The 19,071-nt window shown below is 41.2% G+C and overlaps 1 protein-coding gene across 3 annotated transcripts in view; it reads left to right on the forward strand.

Moving 5' to 3' along the window:
- The first annotated feature begins 2,304 nt into the window (after positions 1 to 2,304).
- SCUBE2 (signal peptide, CUB domain and EGF like domain containing 2) overlaps positions 2,305 to 19,071 on the forward strand; it is a 47,831-nt gene continuing 31,064 nt past the window's right edge. For 2 of the 3 annotated variants that reach the window (XM_081013165.1, XM_081013166.1), the window contains exons 1-4: positions 2,305 to 2,473; positions 8,730 to 8,852; positions 10,926 to 11,051; positions 13,760 to 13,894. In XM_081013165.1, coding sequence (XP_080869291.1) covers positions 2,344 to 2,473; positions 8,730 to 8,852; positions 10,926 to 11,051; positions 13,760 to 13,894 — 514 coding nt within the window. In that variant the 5' untranslated portion in view covers positions 2,305 to 2,343. The remainder of the gene's footprint in view (positions 2,474 to 8,729; positions 8,853 to 10,925; positions 11,052 to 13,759; positions 13,895 to 19,071) is intronic. The other variant, XM_081013167.1, reaches the window with a different exon arrangement.

The raw sequence follows: 19,071 nt of genomic DNA on the forward strand, positions 1-19,071 counted from the left end.
GCATCCCTTAAGATATAATGGAAACATGAAAATACCATACAGAGAAAAGCTTTCAAACATGGAAGAAACAAAGCACAGGCATAAGGGAGATTATTATAGTTGTCTCTCACAAAACACCCAATAGGTTTAAAGTCTCATCTGCACCATACATTTAAAGCAGTATCATACCATTTTAAATAGTCATCCCCTCAAGAATCCAGGGAATTGTAGTTTATTATGGATGCTGTGAGTTGTTAGGAGAACCTGTTCACGTCACAGAGCTGCAGTTCTTTGGGTGGTTTAACAATCAATTCCTCTTCCTAGGAAACTCTGGGAAATATAGCTTTGTAAGAATAAAATGGGAACTATATTTCTCACAGAAAATGTGTCTTTGATGATGTTTTGAAGGAAGAGGTTGCTTCACACAGATGTCTGGAAGTTCTAAACATAAGGGGCAGCGGGGGGGGGGGGAGTGTCTTTTGAGGAAACAGGAAACCTTCAGATGAATGAGTGGCACTGCATCTTAGGAGTGAAAGTCACAGGCAGGGGTGTACCTGGCCAGTGTAGGGATTTAAGGAGGGTGTCATGAGATTAGTGCAGTGAGAGAGATTAATTATTTTGGCAACGGAGTGTTGTGTGGATATGAGGGGACCAAGCTGAGACAGCAGCAGACCAAAGAGAATATTTAGAAGCCTAGAGGGGGCCAGACCATGAAGCAAAGTTCTTGCTGAGGGGACAGTGACAAGCCAATGTTGTACATGACTCGGCTACTCAGTATGAGGGACAAAGGAGAGAGAAGAGTCTAAGGCTACGTGCCTGTTCAACAGGATGGATAGCAATTCAATGCATAAGGAAAGCAAGCTAGGAGAGGAGGGCTGGGGAGGAAAGAGACGTTCATGTTGGATCTATTGAACATGAAATGATGGCGCAGGCAAGTAGAGCTATCAGAGGGCAGTTGGAGATGTGGGATTGAAATGAAGAGAACAAGTTGGTGGAGGGGAGAAGGGAGTGTCATCTTTGGCTAGATGGTACTGAAAGCTATGGGATTTGATGAGATCAACCAATAATAATAATAATAATAATAATAATAGTAATTTATACCCTGTCCATCTGGCTGAGCTTCTCCAGCCACTCTGGGTGGCTTCCAACCAGATACAGTAATACATCAAACATTAAAAGCTTTCCTAAACAGGGCTGCCTTTAGATGTCTTCTAAAAGTTTGGTAGTTGTTGTTCTCTTTGACATCTGGTGGGAGGGCTTAGCATGTAGATTGGAAAGGAGCAGAGGGGCAACAGCAGATCCTTGAGGACCCCCAGCAGAAAGAGGGAAAGCAGGGGGTTTCTACCTATGGAAACACTTGAGAGAATGATTAGGTAGGTATGAGAAGAATCAGGAAAGAACATAATGCAGACACTTAGGGCATAAAGGCAGTAAAGCAGAAGAAAGTGATCAACTGCCTCAAAGGAAGGGAACAGTAAGAAAAATGACGACAGAGAACATTGCATTGTGAGGGCAATTTCAGTAAAATGCAGAGAGCAGAAAGCAGACTGCCTTGGATTCCAGTCTAAAGGAAGAAGCAACGTATTGCGCAAAGAGTAAGAAAGGGGAAGAAACAGGGCAGGCCTTAGAGCAGACAGAACCAAGGTGCTGCAGTCCAGACGTTGTGGATTACAACTCCCTGCACTACAACTCCCATTATCTCTGACCACTGGCCACGATGGGAGAGTCCAAAACCTCTGAAGAGCACCACATTGGCTACCCCTTCCTCAGAACTATCAATGGCAGACAACAGGCACCGAGAAATCCTAGGGCTGCAGTAATGCTTCTTGCCCAAATAGATGCCAAACAAGAAGGTGAGCTTCCCTTGATAGCGTCCTAAGTCAGCTATTGTGTTTTTCTCCGGCTGCAGTGGCGTGATTCCTCGCCTCTCTCCTTTTGCATGCTATTCACGTCGTAGGATAATACCCAACACCTGCCTTTTAAACGCATTTTAAAGTTCGGCCACCAGCTCAAAGTGGCTTGCATTGTGAGCCATGCATGCACAAGGAGAGGGGTGGTGCCGTTTTGTTCAGGTGCCCCGATACAAATATATTAAGTATCTGACCACCTTTCCCCCACGGTGCATAGGCCCTTTTGAGTATAAGAGCGGGAAAGAGCAGAGGCAACGGCGTCTGCGATCCCACACCCGGCGCGTGCGCGCTGCCTCTCTTTCGCACGTGAGGGCAGGCCGACGCTCGGGGCGGGCCAGGCGCTTGCAGACGCCTCCCCTTGGGGACGCGCGGGGCCGGGCCCCAGGGGGCGGCAGCCGCACGAGCAACGGCGGCGGCGGCAGCAGCAGGAGCAACGACTGGCGCCGGCAGCTCGATGGGGTCCGGGCGCTGCTGCTGCTCTGTGGCGAAGGCGCTCCTGCTCTTCCTGCTGCTGCTGTCGCCGCCGCCGCTGTTCGACGCGCCCCCCCAAGGACAGGTCCGCGCAGCCGGGCTCCTCTTCCCCGGTTCGTATGCGCAGCAGGGTGCCATTCCCCCCTCTCCTCCCAGGTTGAAGGCACCCGACGGGGCTGGCGCGGGTGGTTTGGGTTTTGTGTGTGTGTGTTTGCAGGGCAGGGTTCCAAAAGGCTTTTTGGCTGCTGTGGGCAAAGCTGAGGGGAAGGGATGTTTCCCAAGGGCGCGCGCTCCTTCTGCGAATGCGAAGGACTCGACGCCCCGTCGGGAGTTTTAAAAAGTTTAAGCTCGTTTTGTCGACCCGCGCACACACAGGCTTCGCGAGATAGTTGGGAAAGCCCAAGCTCATCTCTGCATACGATGGGCATTATCGTTGGCCGCGCTCCACCACACAAACAACACGAGTTGTTTCGCTGGCTGCAGCTGCAGCTGCTGCTGCTGCTGCTGCTGCAAGAGCCTGTGCTGGTGTTTACAGTACACAGTCATTTGCAGTCAAGTTCCATTGATTTCAGTGTCTCTAACTTCCAGGAATTCAGGGGATTAGACCTGTCAGTTTGCTGCTGCTGCCACAAAATGCCGTGGCACGTTGGAGAAGCGGCGGCGGCGGTATGAGCTTTTGTATGTAGTAGGCTCATAGCTCTGATAAATGGGCTGCGTTCTGCCTAGAAAATTAAGCTCTTGATTAGCAAGACAGTAGATTTTTTTTCTTATATGCAGGTATAAAAGCTTACACATATTGTAACTTTTCTTAAGTTGTAGAGAAGGGCTCGTCCCATCTACCAGTTGTTTTTTAAAGCAATTGACTAACATTAGTAGGAAAAGCTAAGGCTGCAATCCATACATGGTTACCTGAAAGAGCCCCATTGAATGCAGCGGGGGAGGGGGCTTACTTTTGAGTACACATATACGGACTGTAGTGTTAATAATACAGTGCACCCAAAGGTTTTCAGTTGCAATACTTCTTAGAATTGAGTTCTCAGTGTGTGTTTCATAATGCATAAAATACGTTTGGTGTTGTACAAATAGATGTGATAACTTTTAACTGGGGGAAATTAGTGGCTTACATTGATTTGTAACATGGGCTATGATATACAATTTTTGGCTTTATGGGAGAAATAGTGTTTGTTTTAATGTTTTCACCCTACTAGAAAGTAAATATTGCTAAAACATATACCAAACCACTGAAAAAATGTAAAGATGTTGATATAGAATAATAAAATTTGATTAAATATAGTTTATTTTTTACACTGTTGCCACTACCATACTTAAAGCCTGTTGCATTTTATTGAGTTTTTAAAAAAAATTTACTGTGAGTAAACATATTTCATAGGAAAAAAGCATCACCAAGTAGGTAGAATAACTAGATTTACATTTGTTGCATTTTTATGAGGTATTCCCTCATTTTTTTTGTAGTTGTTGCTTTTTAAGTACTTACATGGAAATACACTTTAATAGCTTATATTGCAGATTTAAATGAAATTTGCAGTACATATGCCTTTTTCTGTGGTGATCATTGCCCATGATAGATAAACTTAGTGATGGAAGTTGAAATAAAAAGTATTCTAGGGTATTGGTGCACGTTCTTTTTTGTACTTTATTTGCAGAGTAGTATACTGATCCTGAACACATTCACTTGAAAACACATTTGTGGATTTAAAGGAAAAATACTTTCAAGTAAATCCTGGTGACTTAAATAAAGTCAGTGTTTTGAGAATTGGAATGCCATTCATTGGAAGCTATGATGTGAATGTTTGCAGTTTGATATAAACTTGTTTTGCAGTTGGTACATATGCTACATAAGCAGACTATATTGTTTCCTGCTAGCATTTCTGCTTTGTTTTCTTGCCTTTCAATTTTATATAGATCCTTTTTTTTCTGTTTTGCTGCTGCTGCTGCTGCTGCTGCTGCTGCTGCAAAGACGTTGGGACTCTTGTCAGTGATGGTTCTAGGGCAAATTCACCTGATCAAATTGTCATGATGTAAACTGAGTTTAATTCAGTGTGTGACGAGAACTGATCATAAAGGGGTCTCATTAATTTTCAGTTTGCAACTAAATGCATCCTTTGGGACACCAGCATCAATTATTTATTTTTTTAGCGGCTGAGTGACTGAATACTTGCAGTTTTCTAGCTACATCTAAGAGGATAATTCTATTTGTTAATTTGGTTACACTTTTTTGTGTTATTGCCCTCTAAACCTTCTCTTTTACAACAGTGATTTTAATTCTCCAACTCCCTTTTCTGTGATATTTATCCGCCCCCTGGATTGTTCATTTTTCCTGCTAGTTACTACTTTGGTTGGGCCTTCTCTCTGTTTTCACCACTTGTGACAATTGAGATCTATTTTAGCTTTTTAAGGGACTCCTTAGTGTGTGTGACATCAGATTATAATTGCACAATCATACAGCACACTCATTGGCATGAAAATAGGAATAAGTGTACCTTGAAATATAGTGCACTCTCGGCATGCTTGCAAGAACAATGCTAATGAAGAACCTAGGGCATTACCGGACTTGACTGTACCAAACAAAAAAGAGAGTGTGCCATTTATTTAAAAGAAGAGCAACTGTTTTACTTATTTATTTTATTAAATAGGCATTCAATAGAAATTCCCCCAGTGATCTATATTAAAACAGGCTTCCACAACCTCGGCCCTCCAGATGTTTTGATTCCCATCATCCCTGACCACTGGTCCTGCTAGCTAGGGATCATGGGAGTTGTAGGCCAAAACATCTGGAGGGCTGAGGTTGAGGAAGCCTGTATTAAAGGAAAATACTGTGGGAGGAATTCAACATAGCACCATGGCACTGGCAAATGTGCATCAGCGTAAGCATTTCAGCTTGCCAGATGGCGTGATCCCTCTTGTGCCCTCACATGCTGTTCTGGAGGTTGTCTGAACCCCCATAGCCAAATGGGGGGCACATGGAGAGAAGAGGGGAGAAGCCCATTATCACTAGTGGTAGCCCTTGTTCACACTTTTGCTAATGAAACTCATTAGCTGAATCCGGCTCTATATATTAAACTACAGCTAAAGCAAATATAAGGAACGTGGGTGGCGCTGTGGGTTAAACCACAGAGCCTAGGACTTGCCGATCAGAAGGTCGGCGGTTTGAATCCCCGTGACAGGGTGAGCTCCCATTGCTCTGTCCCTGCTCCTGCCAACCTAGGAGTTCAAAAGCACGTCAAAGTGCAAGTAGATAAATAGGTACCGCTCAGGTGGGAAGGTAAACAGCATTTTCGTGTGCTGCTCTGGTTTGCCAGAAGCGGCTTAGTCATGCTGGCCACATGACCCGAAAGCTGTATGCCGGCTCCCTCGGCCAATAAAGCGAGATGAGTGCCGCAACCCCAGAGTTGGCCACAACTGGACCTAATGGTCAGGGGTCCCTTTACCTTTAAAGCAAATATAAAAACATCAGTAGTGCTAAAATTAAGTATGAAAGGTGTGGGAGAAAAGATCTTTGTTTAGTACTGAAAATAAAACAAAGAAGTAGCCAGGCAGCCCTCTCTTGGGAGACCATTCTATGTGCAACCACTGTGAAGGCCCTCTGCCTGGTGGCCACCTTCTTCAATCTTAACACAATAATAAATGTCCCCTAATAAGTAATTTTTTTGTATCAAAAAGCAAATATTGCAAAAGTTTGGTGCCTTGCTAGGTATGTGTTATTTCTGTTTGGTATACTTTTTTTCCTTCCTGAAGTTTTCATGCAACCCAGAAATTTTCAGCATCAAATATACACACACATTTCCATCCTTCCTTCGAGAGTTGTGCATCTTCCTAGCTGTCCTGCTCTGAAATTCCTGCCTGGATCATTTAGCTGTGAACATCCTTTGTGAGTTGTTGTTTTTGGAAAGGTGACTGCTGACTATGTGCTTGAGTGATGCTTCTTACCAGATGAGACTTCTGGTTTTCAGTGCAAAAAGCTAATTTTGGAACAGTTTTAAAAAACACACACCATTGAATAAGCATCTGTTTAATGGAAAGTAAAAGTTTAATGTTTCTGTGGCCCTGACTTGCCTAAATGTTCATTTCTATAAAACGCTATTTGTTAGTATTTCTTTCCAATCACATTTTATGACAGTGATGTCACAGTAATAAAGTTGTATTTCTCAGTAACTGGTTAGTATACTGCAGTTGAAATGTATTTACTTTTCAGGGCTTCCCCCCCCCCCCTTGGAAATCAGTACTCCTATCTCTGTAGGGAACTGTGCACTAGCTCACAAGCTATGAAAATATGGTAGCTAGCTTGAAAACCCTGCATGTGTTGACTGCCTGAATACGGCCAGCTGGTAATGGATTTACTATGAAACCACTGCTAGGTGTGGGGGGCTGAAGTTTTTTTCTATGCACCTGCTTTATTCTCATGCATATCAGTAAGTAAATGCACATAGACATCTGGGTTACGTTCAGGAAACTTCATTTCTGGCCTAGCTCTTCCAACTGGGTGAGGTCCACAAAGATGCCATTTTGCTAACCAGAGGCCCAGTCCAGCGAGCTAAATTTATGAACAACAAAATGTTAAATGATGTTCAACACAAGTAAGTGTAAAGTGATAATGCACACTGGGGCAACAAATCATAGCCTCACAAGGATTGGGTTTTAAATGTCTGACTAAACAGTGAAGAGTTATTGATGTCATGCTGAGTAGTGCGCAGCAGTGGTGAAAAGGCAAGTTCATGCTAGGTATTATACTAGGAAAGGGACAGAAAATAAAACTGCTGGTATTGTAACACATCTGTTGGTGCCACATTTGGAACACCGCAGAACGGACTACCTGTCCAGTCTCAAGAAATAGTATAGCCAGAAAATGTGCAGACCTGGGCTTCCAAAATGGGAATGTGATAGAGTCGCTTATCTATGAAGAAAGGCAAGAGCATTTGAAGCTTATTTGTCTGGGGTGGGTGGTGGGGAGAAGTCAACTGAGGAGGACACGATGGAGGTTTAGTAATCCAAGCTGCTTCTGTTCACTTTGCTGTGACACAGAACAGCCAAGACATAAAAGGGCCTTGCAGTGGGAGTAGAAGGAGTTCACTATGGTCCAACTGAGTGCTGTTTTTTTCTGAAATTGTAGAGGCAAGTCGGCACTTCACGAGTGGGTGGCTTGGATCGGGCTGCTGCCAGTACCATACGAAGAACAGGCATGCTGGGTTGATTTGGCCCTTGAAAAATTGCCACCTGTCCTGGCCCAGAGATTCTTGGAGTGGAAGTTTGCTACCCTGGCAGGGTGATACTACTGGTGATAGTTGGGAGCATTGATACCACTTCCTGTAATGTAGCCTGGAGTTGCATCCTTCCTGTCCAAGAGAATGATAGACAACTTGTCATAGAAGGTCATGATCCTTGGTTCCATCCCTAAACATTGATTGCGAGATGTGATTACTTTGATTTCCCATTCATTTTCTTCCAACATGGGATAGCAGTGTGGTGGAACCTTCACTGGCATATCTTCTAAGATAGGCACTGTGTGTTTACTAAACTTGTTCACAAGCCCCAGCTGCAACTCTGGAGTGTAGCAGATATCAGTGAAGACCCTGACCTTCTCATCTGTCTAATAATTGGTCTGAACTTAAAGCCTCTAGGACACCATCTCCTATAAGTTTTGGGACACCAGTGAATGCGTGTCCTGTGAGTTCTTATATATACGAGACAGTTTCTGAAACAGTTGAGTGGGGAAAGGATGCTTGCTAGGTACAATTAAAAGTGAGGACTTCTAGAAAAGTACCAGCTAGAGACTTGTGAGCAATTTCATTTCCTAGATACTTTTGCCTTATGTCTCTGTAGCTTAGTCAGCATCTCGAGTGGGGCAGCCAAACAAACGGTAGTTAAATAAGGCTGTTGGATTCTTATGTAATGCCAACCCATGGTTAAAGCAAGCCACAATTTGTCAGCCAACAAACCATGACTTGCTGCCAGAAAGTAAACTATGGTTACTCATGGTTGGTCCATACTTTGTCAAAACAAACCATGGCTTAGTATTACATGTGAATGCCGCCATAGGGTGGTTCTTTTGCATCCCAAAGTGTGTCTTTGCTAGTGCTAAATATTCCTGGCTGTGGTTTGCCTTATCTCATTAAAACAGGAAAGGATTCGTGCAGAAGTACCTTCAAGCTGTCCTAGTATGATAAAAAGTTTTGTAAAGGTAATTGAGTCATTTGTATATTATGCTTTGTATTTAGCAGTTCTATATGAGAGGAAGATGCTACTGTAATAAGCAGAACCATCTTACAATCATAAGGTCACATTTTGTCTGTGAACTTCTGAGTGGGAAACATCACTTGATGTACTTTAATTGTGTTGCATTTCTTTTCACAGATGTGGATGAATGTACCGACGGGATTGATGACTGCCACCCAGATGCAATTTGTCAAAATACTCCAAAGTTGTACAAGTGTACATGTAAACCAGGTTACAGTGGAGAAGGAAAGACGTGTGAAGGTATGTATGTGCTCTGTAGTTTTACACTAAGTATGCTTAGTCCCCCTCTTTACTAGCTAAAGCTGAATAAACTATGCTGAAGAAGCAAATATATGTATGTTTGTACTTTAAGTTGCTGACTACAGTTTAAACTTTTTCACATTGGGTACAGGAAGCAATGTCAACACCAGTCAGACAGCTGTGTAATGCAAATTGGTACATGATTATAATAACAACCAAAGGCAGGTAAATCAGTTCAAAACATAATCCAATGAATAGCATAGTTGGATTAGATGAACAATGCAACACTTAAAATAACCATAAAACAATCTGTTAAAATATACAAATTAATAAGATGTAATAACCATACTAATACAATAGCAAGCAGCCACTGCATGGTAATTTTATACCAAATTGTACAAAAACTAACAAATTTTCATAGAGACTAAATTGAATTATATGCTCACAGTTTCTAGCAGCTTGATCATATAGTATAAAATGCATTGCAATTAGTAAATCCATACTATAATGTGTATAATAATTTGTAGAGGCTAAAAATCAAAGTGCATATATTTCAAAGCAGCTTGATCATATAAAGTTTTTAGAAAACATACCCCCTTCTTCTGTCCTCACATGAAACTATTTTTATTTCAGTGAAAAGTGGCTTTGAGCACCTCCTTCACTGTGGCCTCTTGCCCCAGATTCCCATTAAATCCATCCAATAGCCTTATACATAGAGATGTTTTCTTAAGGATTTGTTCAGGTTACTTTAAAAAGATAATATTCTTGTTCAAGCCTTGAGGGAATTGGGTAAGTTTAGCCTAGAAAAGAGGAGACTGAGAAAAGATACAACAGCCATCTTCAAATATCTAAACTCGGCTGTCACATGGAAGATGGAGCAAACTTGTTTTCTCCTGCTCCAGAGGGTAGGACTTGAACCAATGGATTTAGGTTAAAAGAAAGGAGATTCTGACTAAACATTAGGAAGAACTTTCTGACAGTAAGAGCTGCTCAACAGTGGAATGGATTTTATTGGGAGATAGAGGACTCTCTTTCGTTGGAAGTTTTAAAACAGAGGCTGGATATCCATCTGTCATGGATGCTTTAGTTGAGCTTCCTGCATTGCAGAGGGTTAGACAACATGACCCTTGAGATCCCTTTCAACTCTACAATTCTAAGTGATTAATGGTGATTTAAATTAGATAGGAAAATAATCCAATAAGGTTGGTTAGGTAGATAGAGGTAGTCCATGGTTAATAAGTAAACTGAGTCAAGAGTTCTATCAGGTTCCTTAAATACAAAGGAGGTGAATAAGGATTAATTAGTTAATTTATTCAGAAATTCATTAAATGAAGAGCAAAGAATAAATCCAATATGGGTTAGTTTAAAGAAAAGGGCGCGAGCCAAAAAAATTAGTATATGGCAATCAAAAGTTCATAAAGGTTCATTAACTGCCTGAGGGTGGTTCTCTATTTTTGTTTAGAGTTTTTAAAGAGTTGATCATTTCGTAGAATTCATTCATTGAATGAATGAATATTCACCGAATGAATGAATATAAGAAATCCACTTCTAACCATATAAGAAATCCACAGTATTAAGATTACACACATACACATATGTTCATATAAACATGAATATTTGAATCTGATGGTTTCATTTTTATCTTGCCTGTGCATGTTTTGCATGGAAACTTTCTTTGAGAAGAATTTGGTTTCCAGATTTTAGACTGATCCTGAGATTTCTACAAGATCTTACTTGGGTGAAAGGGAGGGGAGGCAGGTGATTGCTACAGCAGAAGCCTGTAGTAACTTATTTTTTCTCCCTCTGTGCACCATATAATGGAGTGTGGTGCAGGACATTCCCAGCTGGATATGTAAAACTCTTAAAATAATATCAGAGCAGCACATAAAAAGGTTAATGCTTTATGTTACTGTTGAGAAATTGTCAATACTCTGTTGAACTTGCTTTATTTGAAAGGCAAATATGATCTAAGATAGCAGTAACTGCTAACATTTATATAATATAGTCATGTCATGACCTGTCTACAGCAAACAAGCAGGCATCCATCATATTGACTTTTGCTTTATTTCTCAGACATTGATGAATGTGATAATGACTTCAATGGAGGCTGCGTGCATGAATGTTTCAACATTCCAGGCAATTATCGCTGCATGTGTTATGATGGCTTCATGTTGGCTCAGGATGGCCATAATTGTCTTGGTAAGGATTGTGCTACAATGAGTTCCAGCCTCAGTGCTGAATGCCACCTATATTTTCTTATGAGCATGAAAAAAATTAAGATGGTTGAATAAAAGCAATGTTATCTTAATGAGAAAAATCTAAAAGGTGGTTTGGTCATTTGGAGTTTTGCCATCTCTGAAATGGAGGTGCTATTGTTTGAGTGCATATCTAGAAATATATGACAGAAAGGAACCAGAAGATCATTGTTTCCAAACCAAAGGCCTAAGCAATATGCTTCATGCACAGTTGACTCATTATTACAAAATGCTTGGGGAAAGTATTTGGGTTGTATTCAATGTAATACTGCTGCTAAGGTTTTGTCAGTGCAAAGATTTCTCCTTGCACCACAGAATGTTCTCCCCCTCTCTTCCCCCACAAATCTGTTCTGGTGGTTCCTCTAATCCTCTGGAAGAGCTTTTTGGGGACAGCACTGGGTGTGCTAAGCAGGACGGACATCACTTACACTAGTTCTAATCCTTGCTCTAGTGGCAAAAGTTAGTTGAATATTGCCCTGGAAAAGTATAATGGTCTCATTTCTCTCCCCCTACAATTCTTTTGAGTATGGCTCCTGGGTTCTTGTATGCAAAGGGTTGCAGAAAGATTTAAATGCACCGGAAGGTCATAGCCATTGTGCCTCCCACCCTGTTGACCCACCAGTCCGTTTGTCCACATTCTTCTCCTGTCCACTGTTACAGCCCTATTTAAGAAGTGCTGCTGTCCTTGGTTGAAATTGATGTAGCTGTTGAAACCTGTCAGAAGAAAATGGTAGCAATACTCTTAGCAAGTATAAGACACAGCATATCACAAACACACACATTTACACACATGTGTTTTGTGTGTGAGAGGGAGGGATGCTTAATGTTTTGAATAATCACTCAAGACTTGGGAGGTCCAGAATATCTTATGAGCTTCTCTCTCTCCTATCCTCTCCCCACCTTCCCCCTAAGATTCAATTAATTCAATTAATTTCATTTCTCCGGTCTTCTTCCTTACTTCCTAAGGATATTTTGAGGGAGAATACATTACAGGATTGTTGCTACTTGTAATGACTTGCTGCTTGAAGTTGTTTCAGTGCCAGACCCTAAGGTTTGCCATAGAGTTTGCGGCCAACCCCCCTGGAGACAGGTGTGTGGGAAGCTCAAGAGAAGATCGCCAGAGAGTCAAAAGGCAACAAGACTCTCCTAAAGCTGCTGGGGAGGGTTAGGTTCAGTGATCAGGGAAGCCAAAGGGAACACAGAATGAAAGAAAAGAACATTTATCTACATAGAATCTTGCACAGATATAGCTTCCTTTCCTGTAATTTATATTCCAGGGAAAACACGGTTTTCATTTTTAAAAGGAAAACAAGCCTGTATTCTTGTCGTTGTTTGTGGTTTGGTTTATTCTTTTCTTGGTTTGGAATATGGTTGGAAACATGCAGACAGGTCTTAAAAGCCTACTTGTCTCTCTTCCCTCTTGGTTTCCATTGCATTCTTTGACCTTTATTCAACAACTTCACTCTTCACTTCCCTGTTACCATTCCTCCTCTTTACGTACTCCCTCCCTGCTAACATATTCTCAAGCTCTACAAAAAGTACAAATATTAGGTTGACACTAAACTATATAGATATTGAGCGTCCAAGTAAAATAAGCCTTTGCATGGTTTAGTGTTGCAGCAGAATGCAATCAGTCTTTTGAACCCTAATGGTGCCTTTTCACAGAAAGCTTACCAAACGTCAAGTGCATTTTTAACATTCAATCAGAATTTTATGTTACGAGGCTACATGCAGATGTCACAAATAATTCCATATTTTGGGTCTAGATAATATGTTGAACTAACACATAAAGAGTTGGAGCATTGCCTGACTTACCAGGGGCCAATCTAAGGATTTGCTTCTCCTTCCCACTCTTACCTGAAACAGATGTTTCAGACAATGAATGAGGAATTAAAAGTGAGAGTGAGAGATGTGGCAGTGCTGCTTAGAGAGAGAAGAGAAGACTTGCTTTCAGAAGGTGAGAGGCAGCGGCATTTAGGTCATCACCCTCTATTCTGTCCTCAGAATATGCTCCCAGCAAATCCAACTATTGACTTGTATTGTGCAGTACTGAGTATCACAAAACTGCATTAAATTGCTTTTTTTTAAAGGAATCCCATATTTATCAGTTCATCAGATAATAGTCAAATGTTGATCAAGTGGGTATTATGAAGTTGCCATTGGTCAGATGCTAGTACATTATTGTAAAAAGAAAAGCGGAATGAAGTCCTAATGTAAGGAAGACCTGTGAACTGAATCTACAATTTAAGACTGCTTCCTTAAGTAGTTTGAAACACTGAAAGCTACTCAAATATTTTTATTTAGGTATGGTAACTTTTTTAAAGAGTTACATAAAAATGGCATATTAGGAAATGTTCATTAAGAGTATTTGATCATCACAATCATTATATTATTATTATTATTATTATTATTATCATCACCACCACCACCACCACCACCACCACCATCATCATTATATTGATCAGGCCTGTAGTGTTGAATTCTGTTGTGCCGATCCTACCAGTGAGGAGAAAGGGAGAATAAAGGCAACTGGCCAACCTGTTGGATGTTTTATTATCATCATGGCTTAATTGACGTTTCCTATGTGGTTAGTACAGGCTGCTGTGTTGACCAATAACACCTGGTACAAATCTGCTGCCTCTTATTTTTCAGATATGGATGAATGCTTGCTCAACAATGGAGGCTGCCAGCATATTTGTGTCAATACAGTAGGGAGCTACGAATGTATTTGCAATGATGGATTTTTCCTCAGTGATAACCAGCATACCTGTATTCACCGTTTAGAAGGTAAAGTCTCTCTTCCACCAAACAGAAAAGGTGCCCCACCCTCCCTCCCTCACAGAGTATCCTGAATTGAGCCCTCTAGGTGGTTGGCTCAGTAATGATCTTTACTTGAGTGTGCTTCTGCATGTTGTTCCCATGAGTCACATGGTAACTTGGGTATGTTATATCTGAGTCTTTCAGCAATTCATATAGGGCATGCTCAAAATTCAAGGGCAAATCCGAGCCTTTAAGATATCTGGTTTACATGGGAGGTAATATACATATACGTAAACATCAACAACACCAAAAAATACCAAAACCTGCCAGACTTACCTGCTTGGTGTTTTTTTGCACTCAGGTTTATGTTTAAACCAAGTTGCTGTTGCTGAATTATGTGGAATAGAAGCTGCTGAAAGGCACTCCTGAGCAGCTACTGAAATAGTGAGACGTCTCATATCCTTGCTGGTGGACATCTTTGTCCAGCTGGGGCTGCATTGCACAGTTACTGTACATGGTTGTTGAAATGCAAGCAATACCCACTATAGGTCAGTGACAAAATACACATTCTACCCCTTCATCCCACAAAGCACGAGCCATAACTGGCTATGTCCTACTGCCTTTGCATAGTGCCAGAGGGGACAGGGGGACTAACTGTGAGAACTTTTCCTTTATAAGGGTAAGATCCTACTGTAAAGAAAGATTGAATCAATCCAGCGGTAGATAAGTGATTCTGCTTGATAGGAGAGGAAGAGTGTTTGCTTTCTCTTAAGCATGCCCATTGAAATGAAGAATGGAAGCAGCAGAATACTGCCATTGTCCATTTCCATGAAGCTACATGACCTAAGCATTTGGTAAGGAGAGTTATTTAAAACTCCTAGTTTTAAGACCATGAGTAAATCCTCCACACAGAAATGAAACTGGATGCCTGATTAGAGGCTGCAGTGAACGAAAGTTTAATAGAGACCCTGGGGGCAATAACTTGAAAGTGGTAGTTTTAAATCAGGGAGTTTCCACTGTCTGTGGTTAGTCAGTAGGGCCCGACTGGGTTTAACACAGTGAAAATTTGTATAGGTTTGCAAAGTTGGCAAAGATAAATATAGAATGAAGCCATTCTTTAATAAACCAAAACATATTTTTAAAAAGAAAACAAACCAGGAGGCCAGCCTTTATAGTGTTCAGTCTTCAACTAAAGTGTGTGTTGAGATAATACAACTAGAAGTATCTAAATGGCCAAAATGGTACAGTAAATGGTACAGTAAATATAGCATAGCTTGTGGAAAAGCAAAAACATGGACGAAAGGAAAATTATGTGTATAGGTAAATGTGAGGTTGGTGAGAGTAGAAGACAGAGAGAAATAACTCAGATAAATTGTGGACATCACATGAACACCCATCCCCATGAATCATTGATTCACATTTTGAGTTGATTGAAGTTTGTCAGAAGTTAAACTCTTTTCAGGTCAGTGAATGGATTATTTTATTTGCAACCAAGGCCCCACCTTAACCTAATGTCTTGAATCTGGTTGCTGATACCCAGAAGAAATGGACTGAGACACAACTTCTTCTACTTGATGTAAATAGCTCAATTAGTGCTGAATTAGGCATTTTTGATGCCTTTTATCCTTTCCTAATCTTGGCATAGTTTGTGCTAGAATACAGAGCATTTTGCTTTAAATTGTGTATCCATCACATAACAAGTTATCTAATTCTCATAGTACTTTCCAAATACATACTGTGCTTTTGAAATGCTGACGCTCCAGTCATCATCTCATTCAAGTTGATATCAGAAGTATAAATTTAACTTACAGGTATTGATGCTGGTGTACAAAGCCCTGTACATCTTGAGACCCAAGCATGTGAAGGAGGGCCTCCCCAATGCTCTTTGATCCATTCTGTAGCATCTGCAGGAGAAGTCCACAGAACAGTAGCACAGTCCCCCATTTCTGGAGCTTCCTTCTTATGGAGATTCAGTTGTCTCCTACACTGTTGACGCTAAGACAGGCATAGGCAAACTCGGCCCTCCAGATGTTTTGGGACTGCAACTCCCATCGTCCCTGACCACTGGTCCTGTTAGCTAGGGATGATGGGAGTTGTAGTCCCAAAACATCAGGAGGGCCAAGTTTGCCTATGCCTGCACTAAGATGTCAATCAAAATGTATTTATTTTGCCAAGCTTTCAGTAGTTAGCTATATGAAATGGGTTTTCTGTGTGCTCTATTGCAGTGGTTGGTTTGTTGATGAATTTTACTTGTTTTAATGGTTTTTATGTTGCTTTTAACAGTTTTGTTACCTGCCCTAGACTCCATTAGGAGGAAGGACTGGATGGAAATACAATAAATAAACATTCTTTCATTTCTCTTTTTTAAATTGTTCATAAATAAAGATAGAAACACTTAATCAATGATTAAATAAGCTTTCAACTTCAGCAACTTAGTAGATTTTACATTTATTTTACATTTCAAATAAAGTGTGTTTAACTAGTCAGGCAAAGGGTATATAGTATGTTGTTATTTAATTGTAGTGTTTCGGAATGTGCTGCCCCCACTCAATAGCTTTCAGTAGAAGAGTGCAAGACAACACCCCCCCCCCCCATGCAAAACTAAACAAGTCTCTATTCAGCATTTGAAGTGTTTGTTTGAGTTCAGTGAACTTTACCAAAGTACCTGCTTGAATGATGTCTCCATTGGTTTCTGAATGGCACAAAGAAGTTACACTGTTAGCAGAAATCTAAAGCTGTTAATTCTCTTAATGCTTCTTAAACACCTCTTAGCTAACAGACAGATCACATGGCATGTTGAAGCTTCCAAATGCCACAAAACACTAGAGTTTAATAAGGCTAATTTGTGATCTTCTGGGATGCAAAGAGTTTGACTGACAGCATAATAGTGATTGCCAGTTTTCATGTGGATATTTTGTGTATTCTGAAGGGTTGGAGCCATCATTGTCTTGTTAGTTTTCTCACTCTGGGAAAGGAATCAAGAAGCCAGCAGAGCAGAATAATCAAAGCCCTTGTAGGCACTCTCCTTTGTTGTCCAAAGCTGCAGCCTTAGAAGGAGTCTATCTGTACCATAAATAGAGGTGTTAAGAAGACAGCATGCCTAATTAAAATGTTACAGAGCCTTCAGAGGCCATGTTGTCAGTTCACATTCGTCTTCTTGAAATAATAACGTGGCTGCAGAACAGAGTTGGGTGAAATCCTGCGAGGAACAATTCTGCAGATAAATCTGTATGCTTACCTGCAAGCCAAGGCATTTCCTGCCTGATTGACAATCGTTGCATCAGGGGTACGTGTGGACTACAGCAGGTATGTCCAAAGTCTGCCTCAGGGGCCTAATCCGGCCCGCTGGTTGGTTTAATCTGGCCCCTGTGGCAGTTTATTTCCTGGGGTAAAATCCCCCCAAAATCTCAAGAACTTGAATTCTTAAAAAAAGCTCAACACCATCAATCCTAAAAAAAGGTCTACAACTTCGGTTGGCCCTTTGGTCGGCCCCCACGGCCCTTCACTTCATCAAATCTGGCCCTCTTTGAAAAAAGTTTGGACACCGCTACAGCAGCCATGAGGCAGTGTGGTTGTTAATGCACAAGTCACTGACACGTTGCGTTTTGGAATAGAGGATCTAGCAGAAATGTGGGTTTCAGTAGGTGTCCTGGTATTAGTTCCTTTGGCCACATTAGATGCTGCTGCCCCCCCCTTGATTTTATGTTTCAGTAGCAGACCTACCACAGGGGAATAATATTTAACTGCATTTCATACAGAAGCTTCTGTTTGTGCATTTGAATTTACTGCTGTAGCAAAACCTTTCAGTGGTACCTAGAAATGTGTGTTACCGACTGGTGGAAAAACTGCAACTGGATGTTGCTGAGTTTTGCTTGTTTGCATATGTTTGCTGTTTGTGAGGTATGGAGGTCTCCTTGCAACCTGTCAATTTTTATTTATTTATGAAAGTGTTCCGTTTCCCAGCACTCAAGCAACTAAAGTTGCTGGGAAACAATTATTCTTAGCGCAGATAGAATGATTATTGTACCAGATGACATTGTGGTTGTGTAAGTGTCAGAGGTATGGCGTCAGAGTGAATGGCGTTACTTAAAGGCAATTCATATGTTTACTCCCATACCCACCCACAACTTTCTGAATATCCTTGTAATGCCTGTTTAAAATGCACTTTCCCCCAATTGTTATTTTCTTTAAAGAAAAACGAAGTATTGGGGGCTCCATTTTGCGTGCGCATGTATGTGTGAGAGAGGCAGAAAATGAATTCTGCAACTTGGGAGGGTTAGCTTCTCCATCTTCTGTTATGTAGGTATGGCAGTTGTTTGCATGGATGAAATGCTGAAAAGGGGAAATATTCCCTGTGCCCCGCCCCCAGTCTCAAGAATGGACTTTTTTACATCGAAAGCTCCTAAAAGAAAGGTTAAATGGGTAGTTTTTATTATGATTGTTATCGCTACTACTACAATTTGTTACCTTCACCCTAAGGTCCTAGGACAAGTTAACAATTAAAATGCAACATTAATATTAAAACACACTGCAGAAACCCTTGTAACGTGCAGGCAGTGAATGACGAACACGCAGGTATTCCTTGGCAGGTGAATAGATACAGAAAGGGTTTTCTGAGTGTAAAAAAGGGGAAAGTTGACCTGAGGGGACAAGAATTTTTTTATGGCTCTTGGCAGGGACCTTTTTTTTTTTTAGAAGGGGATAGGTTCTGATATTGAGGTTGCTCTGCAGCCTGAAGCAAGGGATTTGGCCAGTAAAACTGTCCGAGCATTTATTTAAAACCAGTAATGGCCTATTATTGCTGCCTAGATTTATTTTTATGTTGTTGTTGTTGTTTAGTCGTTTAGTCGTGTCCGACTCTTCGTGACCCTATGGACCAGAGCACGCCAGGCACTCCTGTCTTCCACTGCCTCCCACAGTTTGGTCAGACTCATGTTTGTAGCTTCGAGAACACTGTCTTTACAGCATTGGACTTTCCTTTCGCTTCCTCCCCTCCTCCCTTCTTCCAATACTAATGTTAGTATAGTATAGGTTAATCACATGCAAGCATAGGTTAATCACAGTACGATTCAGTATTTAAAACACCAAAGAGGGCTATAGATTGCTGCTAATTAGTGGCACACTGAATCAAGCCGAAAGAGGGTCTTTAAAACTGTTACCCAGGGAATGATTATTCATCGTTTAATTGACTTCAGGTTTTGGCA

Source organism: Podarcis pityusensis, assembly GCF_964106645.2.
Source record: "Podarcis pityusensis genome assembly, chromosome: 1".
In the NCBI taxonomy this organism is placed as follows: domain Eukaryota; kingdom Metazoa; phylum Chordata; class Lepidosauria; order Squamata; family Lacertidae; genus Podarcis; species Podarcis pityusensis.